The 20126-nt window shown below is 35.5% G+C and overlaps 1 protein-coding gene across 4 annotated transcripts in view; it reads right to left on the minus strand.

Annotated features, from left to right (window-relative positions):
- LOC124634994 (collagen alpha-1(XVIII) chain-like) overlaps positions 1–19480 on the minus strand; it is a 108032-nt gene extending 88552 nt beyond the window's left edge. For all 4 annotated transcript variants that reach the window (XM_047170724.1, XM_047170722.1, XM_047170720.1 and 1 more), the window contains exon 1: positions 19251–19480. In XM_047170724.1, the coding sequence (XP_047026680.1) occupies positions 19251–19264 (14 nt within the window). In that variant the 5' untranslated portion in view covers positions 19265–19480. The remainder of the gene's footprint in view (positions 1–19250) is intronic.
- Positions 19481–20126: the final 646 nt, after the last annotated feature.

A 20126-nucleotide genomic window follows, 5' to 3' on the forward strand; every position in this document is an offset into this window, starting at 1 on the left:
TGTACCGTCGGTGCGAAGATTCAAGGTAATGATATGCCAACCCTACTCAGACTTAAAGAACGTGCATAAGTGTGTGAGATAAAAATATAACTTTAATACAAGGTAAAATAGCAACCACTCCTTCAGTGACTCCTACATAAACATGATAGGCGAGATAAGACGAGAATAATAAAAATGTTATAATAAGAAACCAAAACGTGTCGCTTTTGTTTACAATTTTTTTGCCTAGCCTTCGTCTTTAGTAAAAACAAATGAGGATCGTAAGTTAAAAAATGAGCCTACTTGGCTTTACTCTCTGATATTAGTTCCATTAGGTACCTACCGATTCATATACTTTGACATTCCATTGAAAGTTTAAATTCTGTTTCTAATTTAGGATGGTATATTTCTTTGAAGTACAAGAAACCTGCACGATTTGGTTGTCCTGGCAAGAAAAAGGTGTTCTCATTTCAGCTTCAATTTTTTTGACATTAGTTCTAATGAAGATACTGTCTTATATTCGACATGCTTCAAAATTGAAGAGTAGAATATAACTTCCCGTAACCTATTTGCATGGTTAACTTTTGCTTTAACAATTAATTTGCACGATGCAAGTGAGTCTACCTCGCGGCAGCTATGATAGTGAAGGTAACGCCTTTCTGAGCGCACGCAACTACTATTAACACTTGACTTGCTAGATTGTTGCTTAATTTTATTAACACTGCATTGATAATAAATTCAAATATACTTTTTGTGTGTTTTTATATATATTTTATATCAAACTTTTGCTTGAATGAACTCCTTTTTTACAACCTTTGGTCAATTTTTATGAATAATTTTACATTTTACAATATCTTGCTATTGTCTGCAAGATTAAGTTTGTTTTACTGATCAGTAACGTAGGGTTCAGACAATAAAAATATACCATTCATATAGAACAAAAATATAACTTGCGAAATGAAGGTATAGGTACTACTACAGATATTATTTTCGTCTGACCTTTTAGTCAATAGCAGGCAAAGTAACATTAAATGTAAAAAATATTGGCACAAAGCGCGTAGCCCATTTTACACTACCCTTTTAATGAAGGCTCTCGATAACGTTTTAAAACTGCCGACTACTTCGATTTCATTTAGATGGCATTTAGATAACTTTCCTTAAATTGGGATAATGATCATGCCATTATTTTTAAATACTTTAATGCAATAATTTGGTATCTCATTTTTTAAATTGAAGGCCCTTGTCATCTTCTATAGTACCTACGCCAGTTATTTATCGTAGGCTCTTTAGGAGTACTGGTGCATCACTGCCCATTTTAATAGACATAATTAATGAGACCAATGTCTGTTCTTCTAAGAGGTCTTTTCCACGTCCTATAATTTCACTGACACCAGATTGGTTCTTGTAGGTATATAATAGTTGTGTGTATATTCAGTAGTATTTTGTTGACATTCCTCAATGATATTACTCGTAATTTCGACTTAACTTACACACGACTTAAAATCAAGTACACCATATCTTACTCAGACCCAAAGAAAGTAATTTCGCCAGTTTATTCATTTACAAAGTCAATTATTTATGAGATTCTATTATTTTATCATTCAGTTAAACCAGCGAAGTTACAAGCGGCATCAATGTATAAGTTTTCTTGACACTTTCTGATGCAGTGGCTATATTTTATTTAAAGAGATTCATGCTCGTGTATAAATGGTAACAGGTTGTAAACCTGATTGGAATCTATTTTCTTCGGTATGATATTCATTGCTCTTTGTTGGTTTAAGACTTTGTAATGATATTTCTTTTTTATTGCAGGTCATCTATACTTGCGAACAATGCGAATACTTTATATTTAGGTCTAGCCAGAGTTCTCTGATATAAAATTCCTCCTCTCCTCATATGCATTTCTCTCGTCGTAAAACCAACAATAAAAACTTCGCCAAAATGCTCATATCAAAGCCATTATTCAAATGACACTTTCATTTGTCTACTTCGAAGATGCTCCAAGATATATTAGGAATGGTTCCAGTTCAAACGGTTAGGAAGAGTTACTAAGGTGTTCAAACTGCAAATCTAGGAAAGCGAACAATGACAATGACCCCTCGAAAAAGTACACGGGAAAGGAAAATTGGTTCTTAAGGGGCTGAGAATAAAATTGGTATTGGAGTAGCGAGATGTAAAATAAATGTTGGTATAGCACTCGACGCTGAAGATTGATAGACTAGCCCGTGAATGAACTTAGCAAATATTACACTGCTGATATTTAGCGAGAGATAAATTTGTAGGAAATGTTTGCTTTAAACGTCGACAGTGGCAACAATTTTATAGTTTTCATTTTTAGGGTTCCGTGTTTTCAAAACAATGGATTACATTCTCCGTGACCTGCTTCTTGAGTGTGACAAGATCATTTATCTTTGGAACAGGTATATGTCTATGACAATAAAAATCTAGTCTATGATACCTACTTCGACAAAGGAATCTTGTGTAAAATACGAGTGATTGGAGTGAGTGTTATAAAATAAACATGTTAATTTGTTTGTTGATTATATTATTTAGATAGGGTATGATAGCTGTTATAAGACAGGCTGACCATATTCGTCACCCAAAATTCGTCATGTACAGAGCCCTAACCCACTAACTCGACTCGTGCTTGGCCGAATTTTTTATTAGTTTATCACGGTGTGTGCCAGTTAGTGGATCGATTACCAATTTCCCCGAACTATGTTTTGTAGATATATTGCTTCCATGGCATTGTGCCAGTTTTTTTTCAGCTTCACTAGTTCTGAATTTCACTTTTAGTTTTTTTTTATACTGTTTATTTTCAATTACTGTATTTGCATAGACAATATTCATGTTCATTCATTTCATGTTCAATTTCATGTTTTGATTGGCAATTTGCTTTAAAAGATTTTGACTAAACTTTCACTCAATAAAACAATAATAAACACATTCCAAAATCTTACTTCAAAATTATTTCGAGAAACATACATGTCAATTAACGCAATGTTATTACCATAAACATGTTTTGTAATCCTGTACATAAATTTACTAAGAGACTTCCTCATATTCTGTGATAATTAGATAAGACATGAATCACATAGTACATACTGTTAATCTTACGCCTACGGAATAATGAACTTCATATTCCGCAAGCAAAAGTCAAAACTTTGTTTATTTTTATACCCCTCAAAATAAGATTCTTAAGAAAGGCCTCATTAAGTGTTTGGTTCTGAAATGTGGGCTCTATGGAGAAGAACCTTCCAATATACCTGTGGATTCAAATACATAGATCCATTCAGTTAAATTGTCAATTTTGAAGGCATCATACCTTTACTTCATTTTTGCCAGTACTTTCTATAATAAGGTCGATTATCAATCAATCAATCTCTAAGAAAGAATGCTTCTTAAATGTCCACTGATACGGTTCATTATCTGATCTCCCGGCAAACTGTGTAATGCGATATCAATTGGCAAACTGTGTGCAGACTAGTAGCCAGACTTTTTCGACGAGGTTCGATACGAGGTTCCTCTACAATATCAGATCTTTCGTTCAATTGAATCGATAAGATTCAGTATTCAATATTAAGCCCACTCCTGTATTGCTATCCAACAATCGCTTATCTCATACAGAAATCAGATGTCTCCATAGATGACCTAAGCCATTTTGCAAATGTTGGACACAGAATTATTATTATTACAAGATACGTTTAGCAGACATAGGCGCGACTTCTACGCACGAATTCCTAGGTTTGATGTCCATGTTAGATAAAAAGCTGTGGATTATTATGGTATTTTTTGTTTTAATTTGATTCCGAGATTTATGCCTGTTCTTCAAGATATTTAAAATTAGTAGAATATACATTCGAGTTTTTCTATATTTTAAATTAGTATAACAACGCAGCAACGTTAGAGTCTAGTACCTATAGTTCGGCCATTCAGAGAATGCGTTCCTGACACGTCGCGATTGAACTGACGACGTAACTTTGCAATGGCGTTGCAGTTACGATAAAAATATTTTTGCTGGTTGTTTACCGTTTTAACAATTGAGGAGCATTAAAACAACATTATTATATCAATAATCAATGAATGTTATTACGTCGTCAGTTCAATCGCGACGTGTCAGGAACGCATTCTCTGAATGGCCGAACTATAGGTATAGTTATTTGCTGTTTTGTGAATTTGCGTGATGTTGTCTCATAAAACTATAAATGCTTAGTGTAATTAATCCACACTATGTAATTTTATAGAAGTAAAGACTTATTTGTAGACCAATTAGGCAAACAAAAGACAAACAAGCACGAAGAATTAAAACAGTTTGGAAATGCTTTCATTTTTCAAATTGAGTGTTGTTTTATCATTAAAAACAACTTTGTTTTGCAACATTTTAAATACACATCCTAGACTTTTGTTCTTGCTTGTTTAGACTTTGTTCTATGCTTGCTATATCGTGATTGAAGTTATATCAGTTTGTTTCTAATAATCTGACACCATTTCACAATAATGGTTTAATTAATCAATATCTTTCGATATATTTAATTTTACATACTTCTAGTTCTTTTGTTCAAAATGTCTCGTTAACAGTTTTCATATTAATTGATGCGGCTTTTGAACCAATAAACACTAACAACGTTGTCCACACATTTTTTATGAATATGATCATATATATATCAGAGATATTATGAAAGTAGTTATCTCCTGGCTCCGGTGTTACCAGAAAATGATCACGTCTTGTTCGTAGCCCGGGTACAGTCAACCTCAGGTCAGTGGTAACAGTTTTATAGGAAAATCGTACTTATTACTATTGAGTTAGGTACATGAAAGTTACCACTGATGTGCTACCATACAAGTAACCAGTCGTCAAGCCTTCGACACAAAAGTCGTGACGCATTTCGCAATGTTTACTTACATTATAACAATGTCCAACGATTAATCAGATAGGGCATATTTTCGTGGCGAATCTAGGACAATATCATCATTCAGGGTCATTGAACTGAGATTATCGTGACTGATAACGTTGATATTGCTACTTGGAACGTCTGTCGTTGATTAAATATTGGACATTAATTTTGGTGATGCGTTTTTTTTTGTATTTTGCTGACTGGCATGTTCTGTTTTTTTGGACTAGGTACATATTTTGTGCAGTGGTGTAGGTTGAAAGGTTTTTATAAAAAATATATTTTACAAAAAATTTCACAATCAAAATTGAAAATACCTCAAAACTGGTTACTGGTAACTATTTAAGGTATAACAAGTCCAATTATTTTACCTACATTTACATAAAACATTATGGACTACTTACTTTTTTTTGCAAAACTTAAAACGAAACTCGTTCGGAAAGTTCTGTCTGTCATTGATTTCTCTTTATAACAAGCTGTACTCAATATTTTTATTAATCTACATATACTAATATTATAAAGAGGAAAACTTGGTTTGTTTGTTTGTTTGTTTGGTTGTAATGGATAAACTCAAAAACCGGACCGATTTTAAATATTCTTTCACCATTAGAAAGCTATATTATCTGCGAGTAACATAGGCTATATTTTATCCCGGTGCGGGCAGTAGCTCTCACGGGACGCGGGTGAAACCGCGGGAAAACGGCTAGTTTCTTATAAAATTGTGTTTTAATATTTTCTGCTAAAGGAAATCGTCGTGAATGTTTAGGCTTAAATTTAGAAACCATGTCTTGTATTCGTTGACCTCTCTAACCGTTGACATCTTATGTTAGAATCATGTAACAATTTATGGGTGAGGTCTCTATATAATATCTTAATACTTGTATCTGTAGTTCTTTACTGTGTTTGTGTATGAGTATCATAAAATTGTATGATGATATTAACAAGAAAGACTCGTTTAAACTAAACGAACGAATGCTCATATAACAATATTAAAATGCTTTAAAAGAAGAACTACATAGGTACCTCTAGAACAAGAGTAGCTCTATTTATGTTTTCGTTTCGTCCATGCATAATCTAAGAGTATTTAAACTTGGTACCGTGTTGCCGTGTAGCGACGGCTTAAGAATACATGTGTCGCTACCCCCTTCTTCCAGTGGGTGTCGTAGAAGTCGACTAATGGAGTCAAAAATGCACCGAACACCGTGCGAGAGAAGGAAAACTCGAAAAAAACCCTCTATCAACCCGTCTGGCCAGCGTGATAGCAGTAGGCTAAATTCCTCAATGTGCAGAACGAAAAAGCCACGGCCCCTAGTTCCCGGCAGTCCCGCTATTCCCGGTCACGGTGGCGACCGTGGTTACGGCGGGACAGGGGGTGCGAAGAATCTCCGGGTTACGGGAGGCCACCAAACACAACTTACTCTTGCGACGTACAACGGCCGCACGCTGCGGCTTGACTCGCATCTGGCGCAACTCGAGGTGGAACTTGGGAAGATTAGGTGGCATATATTAGGGTTATGTGAAGTTCGAAGAGAGGGGGAGGACACCATAACCCTCGAATCAGGTCACCTAATGTACTTCCGAGAGGGAGACCAACAATCCCAAGGTGGCGTTGGGTTTCTGGTAAATAAGTCCCTAGCTGATAACGTTGTGGAGGTGTCTAGTGTGTCGAACAGGGTAGCGTACCTTATCATAAAGCTCACCGACAGGTATAGCCTCAAGGTAGTGCAAGTGTACGCACCGACCTCGACACATTCAGACGATGAAGTGGAGGATATGTTTGATGATATATCAAGGGCCCTCCACTTCACTACAAAGACCCATTACACCGTTGTCATGGGGGACTTTAACGCTAAAGTGGGAGTACAGATTTGCGGCGAATCGGCAGTAGGATCCCATGGATTTGGAAGCAGGAATCATAGGGGGCAAATGCTCGTCAACTTCCTCGAACGCGAGGGGCTCTTTTTGATGAACTCCTTTTTCAAAAAGCAGCCCCAAAGGAAGTGGACGTGGCAAAGCCCCGACACTATGACTAAAAATGAGATTGACTTCATCATGACGAACAAGAAGCACATATTCAGAGACGTCTCCGTGATCAATAGGTTTAATACCGGGAGCGATCACCGACTTGTCCGAGGCTCTCTGAATATCAACTTCAAGGCCGAACGTTTCCGTCTGGTGAAGGCAAGGCTCCGACCAACACTGCTCCAAACCATGACAGGATCTGAAACGTTCCAGTCAAATCTGGAGAACCGATTTGCCGCCGTGGAAACCACAACAGACGTTAACCAGAACCATGAATATGTGGTTCGGATCCTCAGGGAGGAAGGTTCGCGATTCTGTAACATGCAGCGTAAGGGCAAGAAATCAAAGCTTTCGGAAGAGACATTAGGGCTTATGAAGAAACGATGTGAAAACCCGCCTGTCACTTCGTCAGCTAAGCGGGCTCTAAACCAAGAGATCAACAAGCACGTACGACGCGACCTCCGGTGCTCCAATACTCTTGCCATTGAAAGAGCAATTGAGCTGAATCGGGGGTCAAAGGTGTTCGTACAATCTCTTGGAAGAAGCCACTTGACGAAGCTGACCACAACAAGTGGAGAAGTCGTTTCTTCGGTGCCGGCAGTCCTTTCGGAAGTGGAAAATTTCTATGGCCGGTTATAATCATCGCATGCATCTCGACCTGATCCCGGAAATGAGGATTCTAGAGCCACATTAACACGCCATTTCACCGAAGACCTGCCAGAAGTCAGCAGTGGCGAAATCGAGATCGCTCTGAGACAGCTCAAAAATGGAAAAGCCCCTGGCGAGGATGGCATTACAACAGAGCTTTTAAAAGCAGGAGGTAAGCCCGTACTGGGGGAGCTCCAGAAGCTTTTTAATGCCGTCCTGTTTGAAGGGAGAACTCCAGAGGCGTGGAGTAGGAGTGTTGTCGTCCTGTTCTTCAAAAAGGGAGACAAAACCCAGTTGAAGAACTATCGACCCATTTCCCTCCTAAGCCACGTATATAAGCTGTTCTCAAGAGTGATCACGAACCGACTTGCGCGAAGACTCGACGAATTCCAACCACCGGAGCAGGCTGGGTTTCGGAGCGGATACGGCACCATAGACCACATCCACACAGTGCGGCAGATTATACAGAAGACCGAAGAGTATAATCAGCCCCTGTGTCTAGCATTTGTGGACTATGAGAAGGCCTTTGACTCGGTTGAAATCTGGTCTGTTCTGGAGTCCCTGCAGCGTTGTCAAGTAGATTGGCGATACATCCAAGTGATGAGATGTCTTTACGAAGCCGCTATAATGTCCGTCCAAGTACAGAATCAGCAAACAAGGCCCATACCGTTGCATCGAGGAGTGAGACAAGGGGATGTTATTTCCCCGAAACTGTTCACTAATGCAATGGAGGATATGTTCAAGACGCTGAACTGGAAAGGACGCGGCATCAACATCAATGGCGAACACATCTCTCACTTGAGATTTGCTGACGATATCGTCATCATGGCGGAAACGCTGCAGGACCTACAACAGATGCTGAACGACCTGGCTGAATCTTCTCTACGCATCGGCCTACGGATGAACTTGGACAAAACCAAGGTCATGTTCAATGAACATGTTCTACCGGAACCGATTGCGATACACGGCGCCATTCTCGAAGTTGTTCGGAAATATGTATACCTCGGGCAGACATTGCAGTTAGGTAGAAACAACTTTGAGGACGAGGTGAATAGGAGAATTCAGTTGGGTTGGGCTGCATTTGGGAAGTTACGTCGAGTCCTAACATCGTCGATCCCACAGTGCCTAAAGACAAAAGTCTTCAATCAGTGCGTCCTACCTGTCATGACTTACGGAGCCGAAACGTGGACACTGACGGTACGGCTGGTCCACAAGTTCAAAGTCGCTCAGCGGGCTATGGAAAGAGCTATGCTCGGCGTTTCTCTGAGGGATCGCATCAGAAATGAGGTAATCCGTCAGAGAACCAAGGTCATCGACATAGCCTACCGAATCAGCAAGCTGAAGTGGCAGTGGGCTGGCCATATTAGCCGAAGAACCGATAACCGTTGGGGTAAACGAGTTCTAGAGTGGAGACCACGCCTCGGCAAACGTAGTGTAGGACGTCCTCAGGCACGGTGGAGTGATGACTTGCGCAAGACGGCTGGCAGGAGCTGGATGCGAGAAGCCGAAAATAGATCTCAGTGGCGTGCACTTGGAGAGGCCTATGTCCAGCAGTGGACTGCGATAGGCTGATGATGATGATGATGATGAAACTTGGTACAAATAATTTTTGATTAATTAAAAAAAATAGATAGACTTACAAGTAAAATGCAGAAATTGCGTGTGGAAAATAAACTCAAAGTTCATCAATAAAAGACACAATATATCGATTTCCAAACAAAAGAAAAACAATAAAACAACATTTTTCCTTTCTTTAGATAACAATAACAATATTATGTAAATATGTATGGAAGAAGATAATATATCAATTTCTACGTTCCTTGCCAAGTATAATAGGTCCCAAGGGCGCGATTGCGTATACGCAGCGATCCGTGTTTACTAGAACTTAATATACTTATACTTACTTACATACACTTCTGTTTATGTATTGTCTATACTAATATTATAAAGAGGAAAACTTTGTTTGTTTGGTTGTAATGAATAGGCTCAAAAACTACTGGACCGTTTTTAAAAATTCTTTCACCATTCGAAAGCTACATTATCCACGACTAACATAGGCTATATTTTGTCCCGGTGCGGGCAGTAGTTACCACGGGACGCGGGTGAAACCGCGGGAAAACGGCTAGTAGGGTATAATTTGATACCGTTATGATTCGTTTTCGAATTATTGAGGTTAACCAATATTTTGCCAGTGTTTAGTAAATATTTACCTATCAGCTACTTTTAAGTGAATTTTCGGTCGTAATGTTGTCTTTGTTTAATCGAGCTTGAAATTGACAAATGTTCTTTAATTAATTACTTTATGAATACAGCGTAAATAAATTAAATACAGCTATATTTACTGAGAACTAACTAAAGTTAGGAAACCCTATGAGGTTGTTACATTCTTTCTTTTAACCATTTTTCTTTATCTGGCGTACAGGAGGCAACCCGGTATAAGGTATATGTGGGTATATAGCATAATGACTAAGCATTTACAACAACACTTGAAGTAAATAATTATGTTGAAAATTGATAATATAAATAAGATTAAAAACTGGGTTAGTCACCAATTTTTCATACTCATGATGAATTTTCCTATCTTCAAGTTAACTATGACGAAAAAGATACCAGGCGTGCAGATAAAGAAGCAGGTTAATATTTACAATACAGCAGATTAAGAACCGATTATATTATTCTAGTGATTACCATGTTTTAAAGGTATTTGTACTGAAATAACCTGTTTCTTACAGACGATGACATATGTATACGTTTTATTATTTATCATGATTATTTATTTGCATTTTGTTTGAAGACAAATTAGGTTGCAGTTATTAATAAACTAATATGTTTACGATTATGCACGACATTTATGTAAAGGTTGAATTTATCGAACAGATGTTCAGTGAGTTTTAAATAACATGAATGCTTACAATGTTGCAAAAAGTCTGGTTATGATAATTGTCCTGACTTACTTTAAACATTTTTACGATACACGGGATTTGACACACTTCTATTTTTATAACTGACATTTGTAATGTGTGCACTACCACTCATACTGATTTATGAGCCCAAAGTAACTATCGGCCGACTAAAAGTTTGCAAAGACTCTTAATTTCTCAGTCCACACATTTTTTTTGTCAAACCTATCTGAGAAGTAACTGTTGTATTCATGACTAGCTGTTGCCCGCGACTTCGTCTGCGTGAGCAATATAGAATTTCCAATTTCGTTTATTTAATCATTCATTGCTCAACCCCCGTAGGTGATAGCGTGATAATATATAGCCTATGTGTTGAACCGGCCCCCTGGCAATAGTCATGCAAAATTTGATTTAAATCCATGCAGTACTTTTTGAGTTTATCCGGGACAAACATACAGACAAACAGACATACAGACAAAAATTCGAAAAACTACATATTTGGGTTCAGAATCGATTATAGATCACCCCCAAGTATTCTTTAAAAAAAATATTCAATGTACAGTTTTGACTTTCCTATCATTTTATTATATGTATAGATTAAGCCTATCATTAACTAAGAAACTTTCTATATTTGTCCTCAAAAACTTTACAAAGTAAAGATAAAGAATACACCGTCTAGCAGTAAAATTGAGACATCAATGGTTTTGTATGACAAATAACAACACTGTTGTCTAACTGTTGTTCACAATGTGTTTATAGGGCTCTAATTGACAACGCACGCAGCTTTTACTGACGAATGATTCACACTTTCAAAAGCAAATCTTTACGACTTTTTTCTAAGCGGATTTGTTCTAGCGCATCACGATAAACAAGTGAAGATTTTCAGCCACAAAAGAAAACGTATTGCTCCGAAATTTTGGTAGATTTTTCTATTTTTGAAAACAACTTTTCAGAATCAATGAACTATACCTATAAAACTCGCAGTAATAAAACAAACATTTGACTTGAAATCATTTTTACACTTAGTTATGATGACTTAGCAGATATGACAGTTTTGCCGGCTAACTCGAATTCATTGCACTCAAGTGTAGTACATGACAGTTCCGAGAATGCACGCAAGTTAAATTACTCTATTGAATTCACACTACACACAATCTGAATTTATTGACAGCTGTGAGCGTGCCTACCATCGATTTAAATATTGAAAAACGATCTGCTTAATCATCTTAACTTGGATACAGAAAATCAACCAATCACAGCGTTGCGTTTTGCAAAAATACGAAAATAAGGACACCCCATTGGAGGATATTCCGAGCTTCCGTATGACTATAGGTGCGTTTGAAGGTCTGCTAACGAAACAGGTTAGGTTTTAGTGGGCGTAAAATCTAGTGGACATTTTAGTACTTAAACTATTGTTACAACTGGTTTCAATTTATTTTGTAGTTGGTTTGAACTGAGCACGATAAATCAAAATCGAAGGCGTTTACTTTATGCGCTGACATTCAACAGCATTGTCGAAAACTTTGATTTATATATGTATATTTTACAAGACATTTAAAGCAAAAAAAAATCTATAGAAAGAAAAAAAGTCAGCCTTAGATTTATAACATAGTTGATCGGGGTCAAAATGAATCAGATCTCACATTGTCGTTCCAATTTCTCAAGGGTTTACATTGGCATCAGACGCCGAGTTTTAGTCACGTTCCATACAGGTAACATTCATAGGTGTCAACACGGGCGATATTGAAAATCTACGTTGGGACGGGAAAAACTAGACTTGAGACACAATGCTGAAAAATAACGCCAACATTTGAACTTAAGTAATAGGTATGTGATGTATAATAGTGGTTTTTTTTATTGCTGTATATATTCTATTAGTGCTCTGTTTTTGGCATTTTTTTCTTCGAGAAAATTCGTCCAATTTTGTTCTTCATCATCAGCCGTTTCATCGTCCCACTGTTGGGCACAGGTCTCCTCTCTCACGGAGAAGGATTGACCGTTCATCACCACGCTTGCTCAATGTTGGTTAAAAGTTATGAAATTGGACTCAAGAGTACAATTTCATAATAAATTTAGGTGTTGATTAAAATAGTGCAATTCACACTACTCCTTTACCATCACCATCATCACCTATTTTGAGATAGCAATCCCGGGCTGATACAATTTTAGCTACTTAGATCTTTGCTAGTAAAGATACATGTCATCAGATCCACAATAATTTGCAAGAATGTGCCCGACTATAAACTCCGGGATTCCCATATGTTGATACTAAAAGTATTCAACAGCCGGGTATTTCTGTAGCACAAATGTTAAGTAGATATTAAATTATCTCAACAAGCCGTGAGATCGGAAAATAAAGACTCGTTAATATATCGAACAAGTATCGCAGTAATTTATAAACAGAATGTATTTTTTTATGTAAGAATGTTGGTAATGTCCATACTTCATTATTTTGATGTTGTCAGTTTCAATTTGTAGTCATAACGAGATAAAGTATAATTCCAATTTATTTGTTTGGTATTTATATCTTCTCGTGTAATTCAGATAACAATATATTTGTTGATATTTTGCCGCTTTATATATAACAGTACCTACGAAATCCGTCATGTGTGAGTTCAAGTTGCACATGGTCATTCTTATCTGAGAAGTGCGGAACACGCGGAAGCTAGTGTAGTTTACTCTCTCTCTTACTGTAGTCTTGTCTTACTTAGTGTAGTATGCTCTTTATACTAATAGCAAAGGCTCCGAAACTACTGAACCTTACTTGGAAACTACACTCTTCACGAGTATTACTTATAGGCGAAATTTTATCCGATGACACGCGAGTGTAACCGCGGGAAAATAGTAGTAACAGATATTATGTTCAGAATGCAATTTATTGAATCAATGAACCCCAATTAGTTAGGTATCTATTGGCTAGTAATTATGCACTTATAGTAATATCTACGCCAACCGATCCCCTGATCATAATACATCTGACTTAGTCGTTTAGGTTTACTATCCAATTATAATCTAAGATTTCATAATTCTTTACATATTATGTACCATCTATAATTTAAATATTCCCAAGAAATATACGTGACGAAGTTTATTAACTAGAACAGCTTTCCTCGTGTTTTCCCATTATCAGTTTTTCCTCAGTATACCTATTTGTTAGAGGGTTTCCCTGTATGATGTGTATGAAAACTGATTTAGTCTCTTTATTCCAAAGAGCATGTAAAATTATTGATAACCTTTTTTCCTTGCTTTCCGTATTATACCAATTTTTACACTGTAGGCAGTTGTTATATCGGGTGTGTCGTTCACAATCACATTAAATCATATCGCATATACTTTATGATATTCTATGGCGAATTGTAAAAAAAATAACCTAATCCATTCAGTGGTTTAACCACAGGAGTCATTTTTCGTTTTTATAATTTACAACATCATGTGTAAAGCAGAGATAAAGTTAGGAGTATCGTATGTTTTGATCAGTTGACAGCTGTCAGTTTTCAAGGGAGAATTTCAGTTGTTTGTAATAACTGTCTTTTATATGGTGTTCTAATTTTTGCACATTTTTATTCCATTTACTTTGTTTGAAAAAAACATTTTTTTATTTTTAGGTATTTTTCTTTTATCTTTGTGTTAATCGACATATATTAACCAGTATATTAACGCATTTCATTTAATGTGATTATGAACGACACACCCGATATTTTAGTCTTGTAAGCTTGCAAATATAGTAATAACACATAGTTCTTTGTTAACTAAATAAGCAGTTAATAAATGGATGGCAATTAATTTTGTACTAAGAAAATTTAAACATCTGGCTTCCTTATAGTTTCTATAGTAATACGTATGACGTAACTACACCCAAGAAGGAACAATTGAATACAAAACAAACGACTGCTATTCACATTCAGTACCCAAAAACATAATAGTTGGATTCGGATTTTACGAGTCTTTCAAGTCGGGAAAGGTGATTTGAAAACACTTAAAGCCTAAACGGCTTTTAGTTTACGTCCTTTAAAATTGCGTGAACGACTAGACTAGGTAATATAAAGTCCTGAAACTGCCTATTTTGGATTTAAAGGAATTCACTGACAAATTTTTAACACGCTTTTTTTAGGTCGACCTGTATGTAACAGTGTAATGGAATCTAAGGTTACAAAATCCATCTTTCAAGGACAGCAGCATCATTTAAATTTCCTGCTGTATGTAGTTCTGATGACAATACAATATTATGGTACTGTCAAACTAATTTGATTATGGAGCCGGAAAATATGAACTGTTTTTTTTTGTTTTTACGTGCATTTATAAATGGCGTTTTTTTAGACATAAAGTTACTTTAAAAATAGGTGCAATTCTACATTCGAATTGTAACAATGACTAAGAAATACAGAATCATCTTCCCGAGATAAAATCGTTGCACAAAGTTCATCGACCTCCAAGCCCGTGTGTCCGGCCCAACTTTAAGCCCTCTATTGCACGTTGTCACGTAACTTCACGAGATTTTAATGTAACACAAACAGTTTTAGCTTTTACATACATTAATGTTGGCGGTCTTACAAAATTTGGCAAGTATCGCGAAAATTATGTGTAAAAGTGTTTAAAAGAAGAATTCTGACGTCAGTACGTTGTAATACGTATTTTATTATATGCTTGGTTTGTTTTCGTGATTAATTATTGGGTGTGATAAAAATAATATTTTTTTTACTGATTTTCTTTTCAAGCTTAGTTCTTTAAATATTAAGTATATTGAAATTGTAACCATGTTTTATCTAAAACGCATTTTTTATATAAAGTTACAGTAGCAATATTTATATCAGTCGTAAAAAGCAGCCATTTTACTAAAAGATGTACAATTACAATGCATTTTTATAAAAGACTATATGTATTATAAGTTACTATATATATTGTGTTTCATTTCTGAATTACCATAGAAATCAGCTTTGCCATTTAATTTATCGGAAAAGTTTATCGTCCTGCGAGTTCATATAAAATTACCAATGTAATCGTAACTACACGAGACACGTCCTTAAAATGACAATGTATTCAAAATATGATTTTTATGCAAATATTATAATTGTGCTTTGTACTGGCGAATAATAATTAGTATTCAATGCAAATTGTTCATCTTGTAATGCATTTATATCGTATGATTGACACTTCAATAGTCAGCGAAATTGTTTCACTTTTTATAGGCATCTGATATCAATGAATTGTCAAGGATAAGTGGTATGGTTACAATATAAATTGTATCGAAATGTCAGCTACGATTTCATGGGTGGAGAGTGCATTTATGATGATGACAAAAATCTAGATCATGGACTTAGAATGCCTGAAGGGTCATTTTCATGACTGCTAATAATTTTAGGTCTCAACTATCTCTTAACTTGTCGGCAGAAATATTAATACAATTGCGTAAGTTACTTTATGCATCGCTGCAATACTTACAGATTATGAACCGAAACACAACATAATATTAGGGCTAAGAACTAACACAAAAGGATATATAGGTCCTGCTGCCGTCACTTTATGGTTGGGTCTCGATTTCATGATCATCATATCATGGTAGTTCCTTTTACATACAACTACTAATCTTCTCGTGTTTGATAATGTTATATAACATTCAAAATAATATGTTGAGGTCAATGACAGGTTTCTTTAGATAAGGAAAGTTTTCAGACACATTTTTTTCCACTGCACGTGGTCATGAGAGCAATATGTATGAGTACATAGGCTAGCCAATGTGGCTAGGCGGTCGCAAAAATACTCAAAACTTTTTACTGCATAGTTATTTCAGTATCTCAATAAAATAAAAAGCATTTATTGATGAAGATCAATGGAATAGACAAAAGTCGGCATATTGATCGTTCAACGGCTTTATTTTTCTGAAGTGGAATCATTCATAGTGTTTATTTATATTTACGATTCGGTCATGATCATGGCTAAATAAAACGTTCGCATATTCTCTTTACATATTATTATATCATTGAGTCTTGATTGAAACTCGGTTTTTTGTTCCTGGCGTCTCGCTCAAGAGTGACGATGTGTCATGATTTTTTGTGGGTTAAAAAGTAGGTCACTTGTCGGCCAATCAACTCGTAATGTAAAAACAATTGAATCGATCGCTTTTTGTTTTTGGAGAACAAAATTAGATACATCTACCAATTATTCCTTGATTAAATGGTACCCATAAGTCGTATTTGTATAATTATATAGGGATTATTTTATTGATGCTGCTTATCTTTATTATTAAAAGAAAGCGTCGAATTGAGTGAGAACAATTTCCTTTGTGAGAAGTCGGTTTGAAGGTAAGGAACTAAGACGAATCAAAATCTAGTCTATGTAGGTAAATCAAAATCTTTAACTCGATTTAGTCAGGCCAAATAAATAAATTTCAGTTAATGTAGATTTCAGTATAAGAGATTGTATATCGATACACGAAGGTTCAGTATCGTAATTCTATAGTAATGCTAAAATCTATCGGTCTTAAGGTTCAATTTGCTACGAAAAAAATCTTTTCCTGAAATCTATGTCAATAAATCGCGTACTAGACGCGAACGGAGATAGTAAAGAATAATTCATTGAGAAAATCAGGATTTCTAATCTTAACATCAACACGTCAGGTTTTCTACCAAGTTTTATCTCTGGCTTAGAATTTAAGCGATAAAGGAGTTATGTAGCTATATTTAGTATGTATATATTTTCATAATGTTACTAGCTCTTTTCCCGCGGTTTAACCGCGTCCATTGGGAACTACTGCCCATCATCATCTGCCTAGCTTTTTCTAAACTATGTTGGGGTCGGCTTCTTGTCTAACCGAATGCAGCTGAGTGCCAGTGTTTTACAAGGAGCGATTGCCTATCTGACCTCCTCAGAGCTGTTACCAGGGCAATCCAATACGCTGGTATTAAGACTGGGAACTACTTACCATACGTGGATAAAATATAACATAATATAGTTATCGGCACGGATATTGAGCCCTGACCTTCAGAAGCGATTTATTGGTTTATTGCCTTATGTGTACAGTGCGCAAAGCGATCCCCACTCTTCCGCCGAGAGCTCAATATCCGTGCCGGTAACTTGTTACTTGTTGTTACTCGGGAATATCATAGCTACCCAACAGTGAAATAATATTTCGATTCGGTTCAGTAGTTTCGGAGCATATTCATGTCTCGCAAACAAAGAAACAATCAAATCTTTCCTCTTTATAACGTAAGAGGAGATTAATTTTAACCTCAGCGTAATTCCATACTAAAGCGTTGTAAACAGCAGGAAGCGCTTTTTTATTCTCTGTAGTTGCATACTTAAATAACGTATTATCTTGAGTAAATAGTTTTATCAACACTTTTAATATACAGCTGATTGAATGATGAATGCTTTTGAAGAATTAATATTCTTTTGTTTGTTTAACTTTGTTGCATTACAAAAACATACAAAATGCAGACAGACTAATAAAAACTGACATTGTATTTTGAACTTGAACTTAATGGAAGCAAAGTATGGAATACAAAAACTCGAACAAAGATAAACCGCGTCGTATTGAAACTGCTGATGCAAATAAATGGATGACACATGGAACCTATTTTAGAGCTGATATAGAGACTTCTAAACTAATATTTAGAAGAGGAATTTGACCTAACCTAACCTCCAAAATTACTGAACTGATTTGAAAAATCACTATTGTGACAAATGTATTATCCTGCTATAGGAATAAGCTACTTGGGTGAAACGGCAAGGAATAGCTAGAACTATATAAATTATATACAACATGTAACGTAATTAACGCACACCCTCAAACACCCCAATTAGAATATTATGTTATAATCATAATACATACACTGAATTTTTATTTAACATGTATATGCATTGTTATTTACTAAATTAGTTATACCAATTCTTGGAGAACTTTTTGGTCATACTACTACGCACGCAAATATCGCGTCGCGCGCCGCTCGACTCGACGCAACATAACGAAACTACGGAAAAAGCCGACAATACACGAAGTTTTATTACTTTGAGTTAAGGTCTATTTGAATTTGTTTTTACTGCACAGGGTTAATATGACAATAATTTCCGTAGTTTTAATTATTTTTGGGATAAAAAAATACATATATTAAAAATGATATAAATCGATTCAGTAAACGATTCTGAACAAACTAATTTCAGGATGTGCGTTAATTAAGTTACATGTTGTATATATATATAATATATTGTATACATTATATATGTATAGGATATAGGTAATAAATAATTACCTATCTCAATCGAATTAATGAACATTTATGAAGTATTAAGATAACGCTACTCTTTTGTTTATTTTAAAATGCAGATTGTACACAAGTTTTAATGTAAACAATATGAGATAGTCGAACAATTTAAATTGCCTAAAAAGGCGTCGGGAAGTCCTACACTATTGTGTAATGAAATTGTAGATACTTACAGCTATGTGCAAATATTTTTATTGTAACATTCTGTGTCACATGTTTATCTTAGTGTTTTATCCATCTGTTTCTATGGTACCTACTTGTAGGAAGACATTTATATAGACTGTATTATGAATACTAAAACTACATTTTATTAATAAAAAGTATATCTTGTTTATTAGAAGTGGGCGAGATTAGGTAAAGATAATATTGGACACTATAATTTTATAGTCCATAAAATCAAATTAGTGAGATTATCTAAAAACCAGTCAAATAAATAAAAGTCGACCTTTTTGAAATCCGTAAAATAGTAGAATTAATAACATCTACAAAACGTGTTCTTTATAAAATAATCCTATGTATAACGAGAAAAATAAAATAAAAAAATTACTCACAATACAATATTCATGTTGAACTATACAAAATCCAATATATCACAAAACAAAAAAAAAAAACACAGCACTAATTCTTTTTTAAATACATTATCACCATCACCGAATTATGATAGCAAAATGAATTCAAACTTCGAATCACATTTTTTCATTCAAAAAAGATCGTATTTTCGGAATATTCGCACTTTTGGTTGCGTGCGCGCATGTATACGTTGGCGCGGAAAGTTTGAGACTGGCTTAGCGCCTGCGCCTGAGTTCGGTGGTCGGCGCGACAATGCGAAATGAAAATATGGAGAAGGCCCACTTCGTACAGTGATAAGAATTGCATATAAAGTTCTTTGCTCTATTGCTAGAAGGAATTCCCGCGGCTTGAACATATAGCAGTTGAAGGTTTTCTTATTTGTGCTTGCTACATGCCTATGTGGAAATATAGGTGGTACCTATGTTTTTCAAATTTTCATGAATCTATGTCTTATTCTTGTGGCCGATAGTTATTTTATCATTTTTCGGTAGTTTTTTTTATTGTATTTGAGTCTCCCTTAAAAAAATGGATAGACATAGTTAAAGATCCCTTTATGCTGTAAAAGAAACAGAACGCTAAAAAGAGAAATTATTTGAAGTCATAACTCAATTGCTCATGTTTAAAGACCCTTGAACTTACCTATGTATGGCAATATTTATTTCCATAATCTTAGCATAAAAATGCCATTGGTCGAATGGTTGTAAACTAAAGTCATAGAAATTCGATACATCAAATATTGATTGGAACTGTCCCCAATATGGATTATTACTTTTTAGTAATCAAGTAGCAACTGAGTAGGCGACCCACTTTAATTTAGCAGTTATGATCAAGTATAGACATTTGATTTTGTTTAATGT

This window comes from Helicoverpa zea, chromosome 12 (genome assembly GCF_022581195.2).
Source record: "Helicoverpa zea isolate HzStark_Cry1AcR chromosome 12, ilHelZeax1.1, whole genome shotgun sequence".
Lineage (NCBI taxonomy): Eukaryota > Metazoa > Arthropoda > Insecta > Lepidoptera > Noctuidae > Helicoverpa > Helicoverpa zea.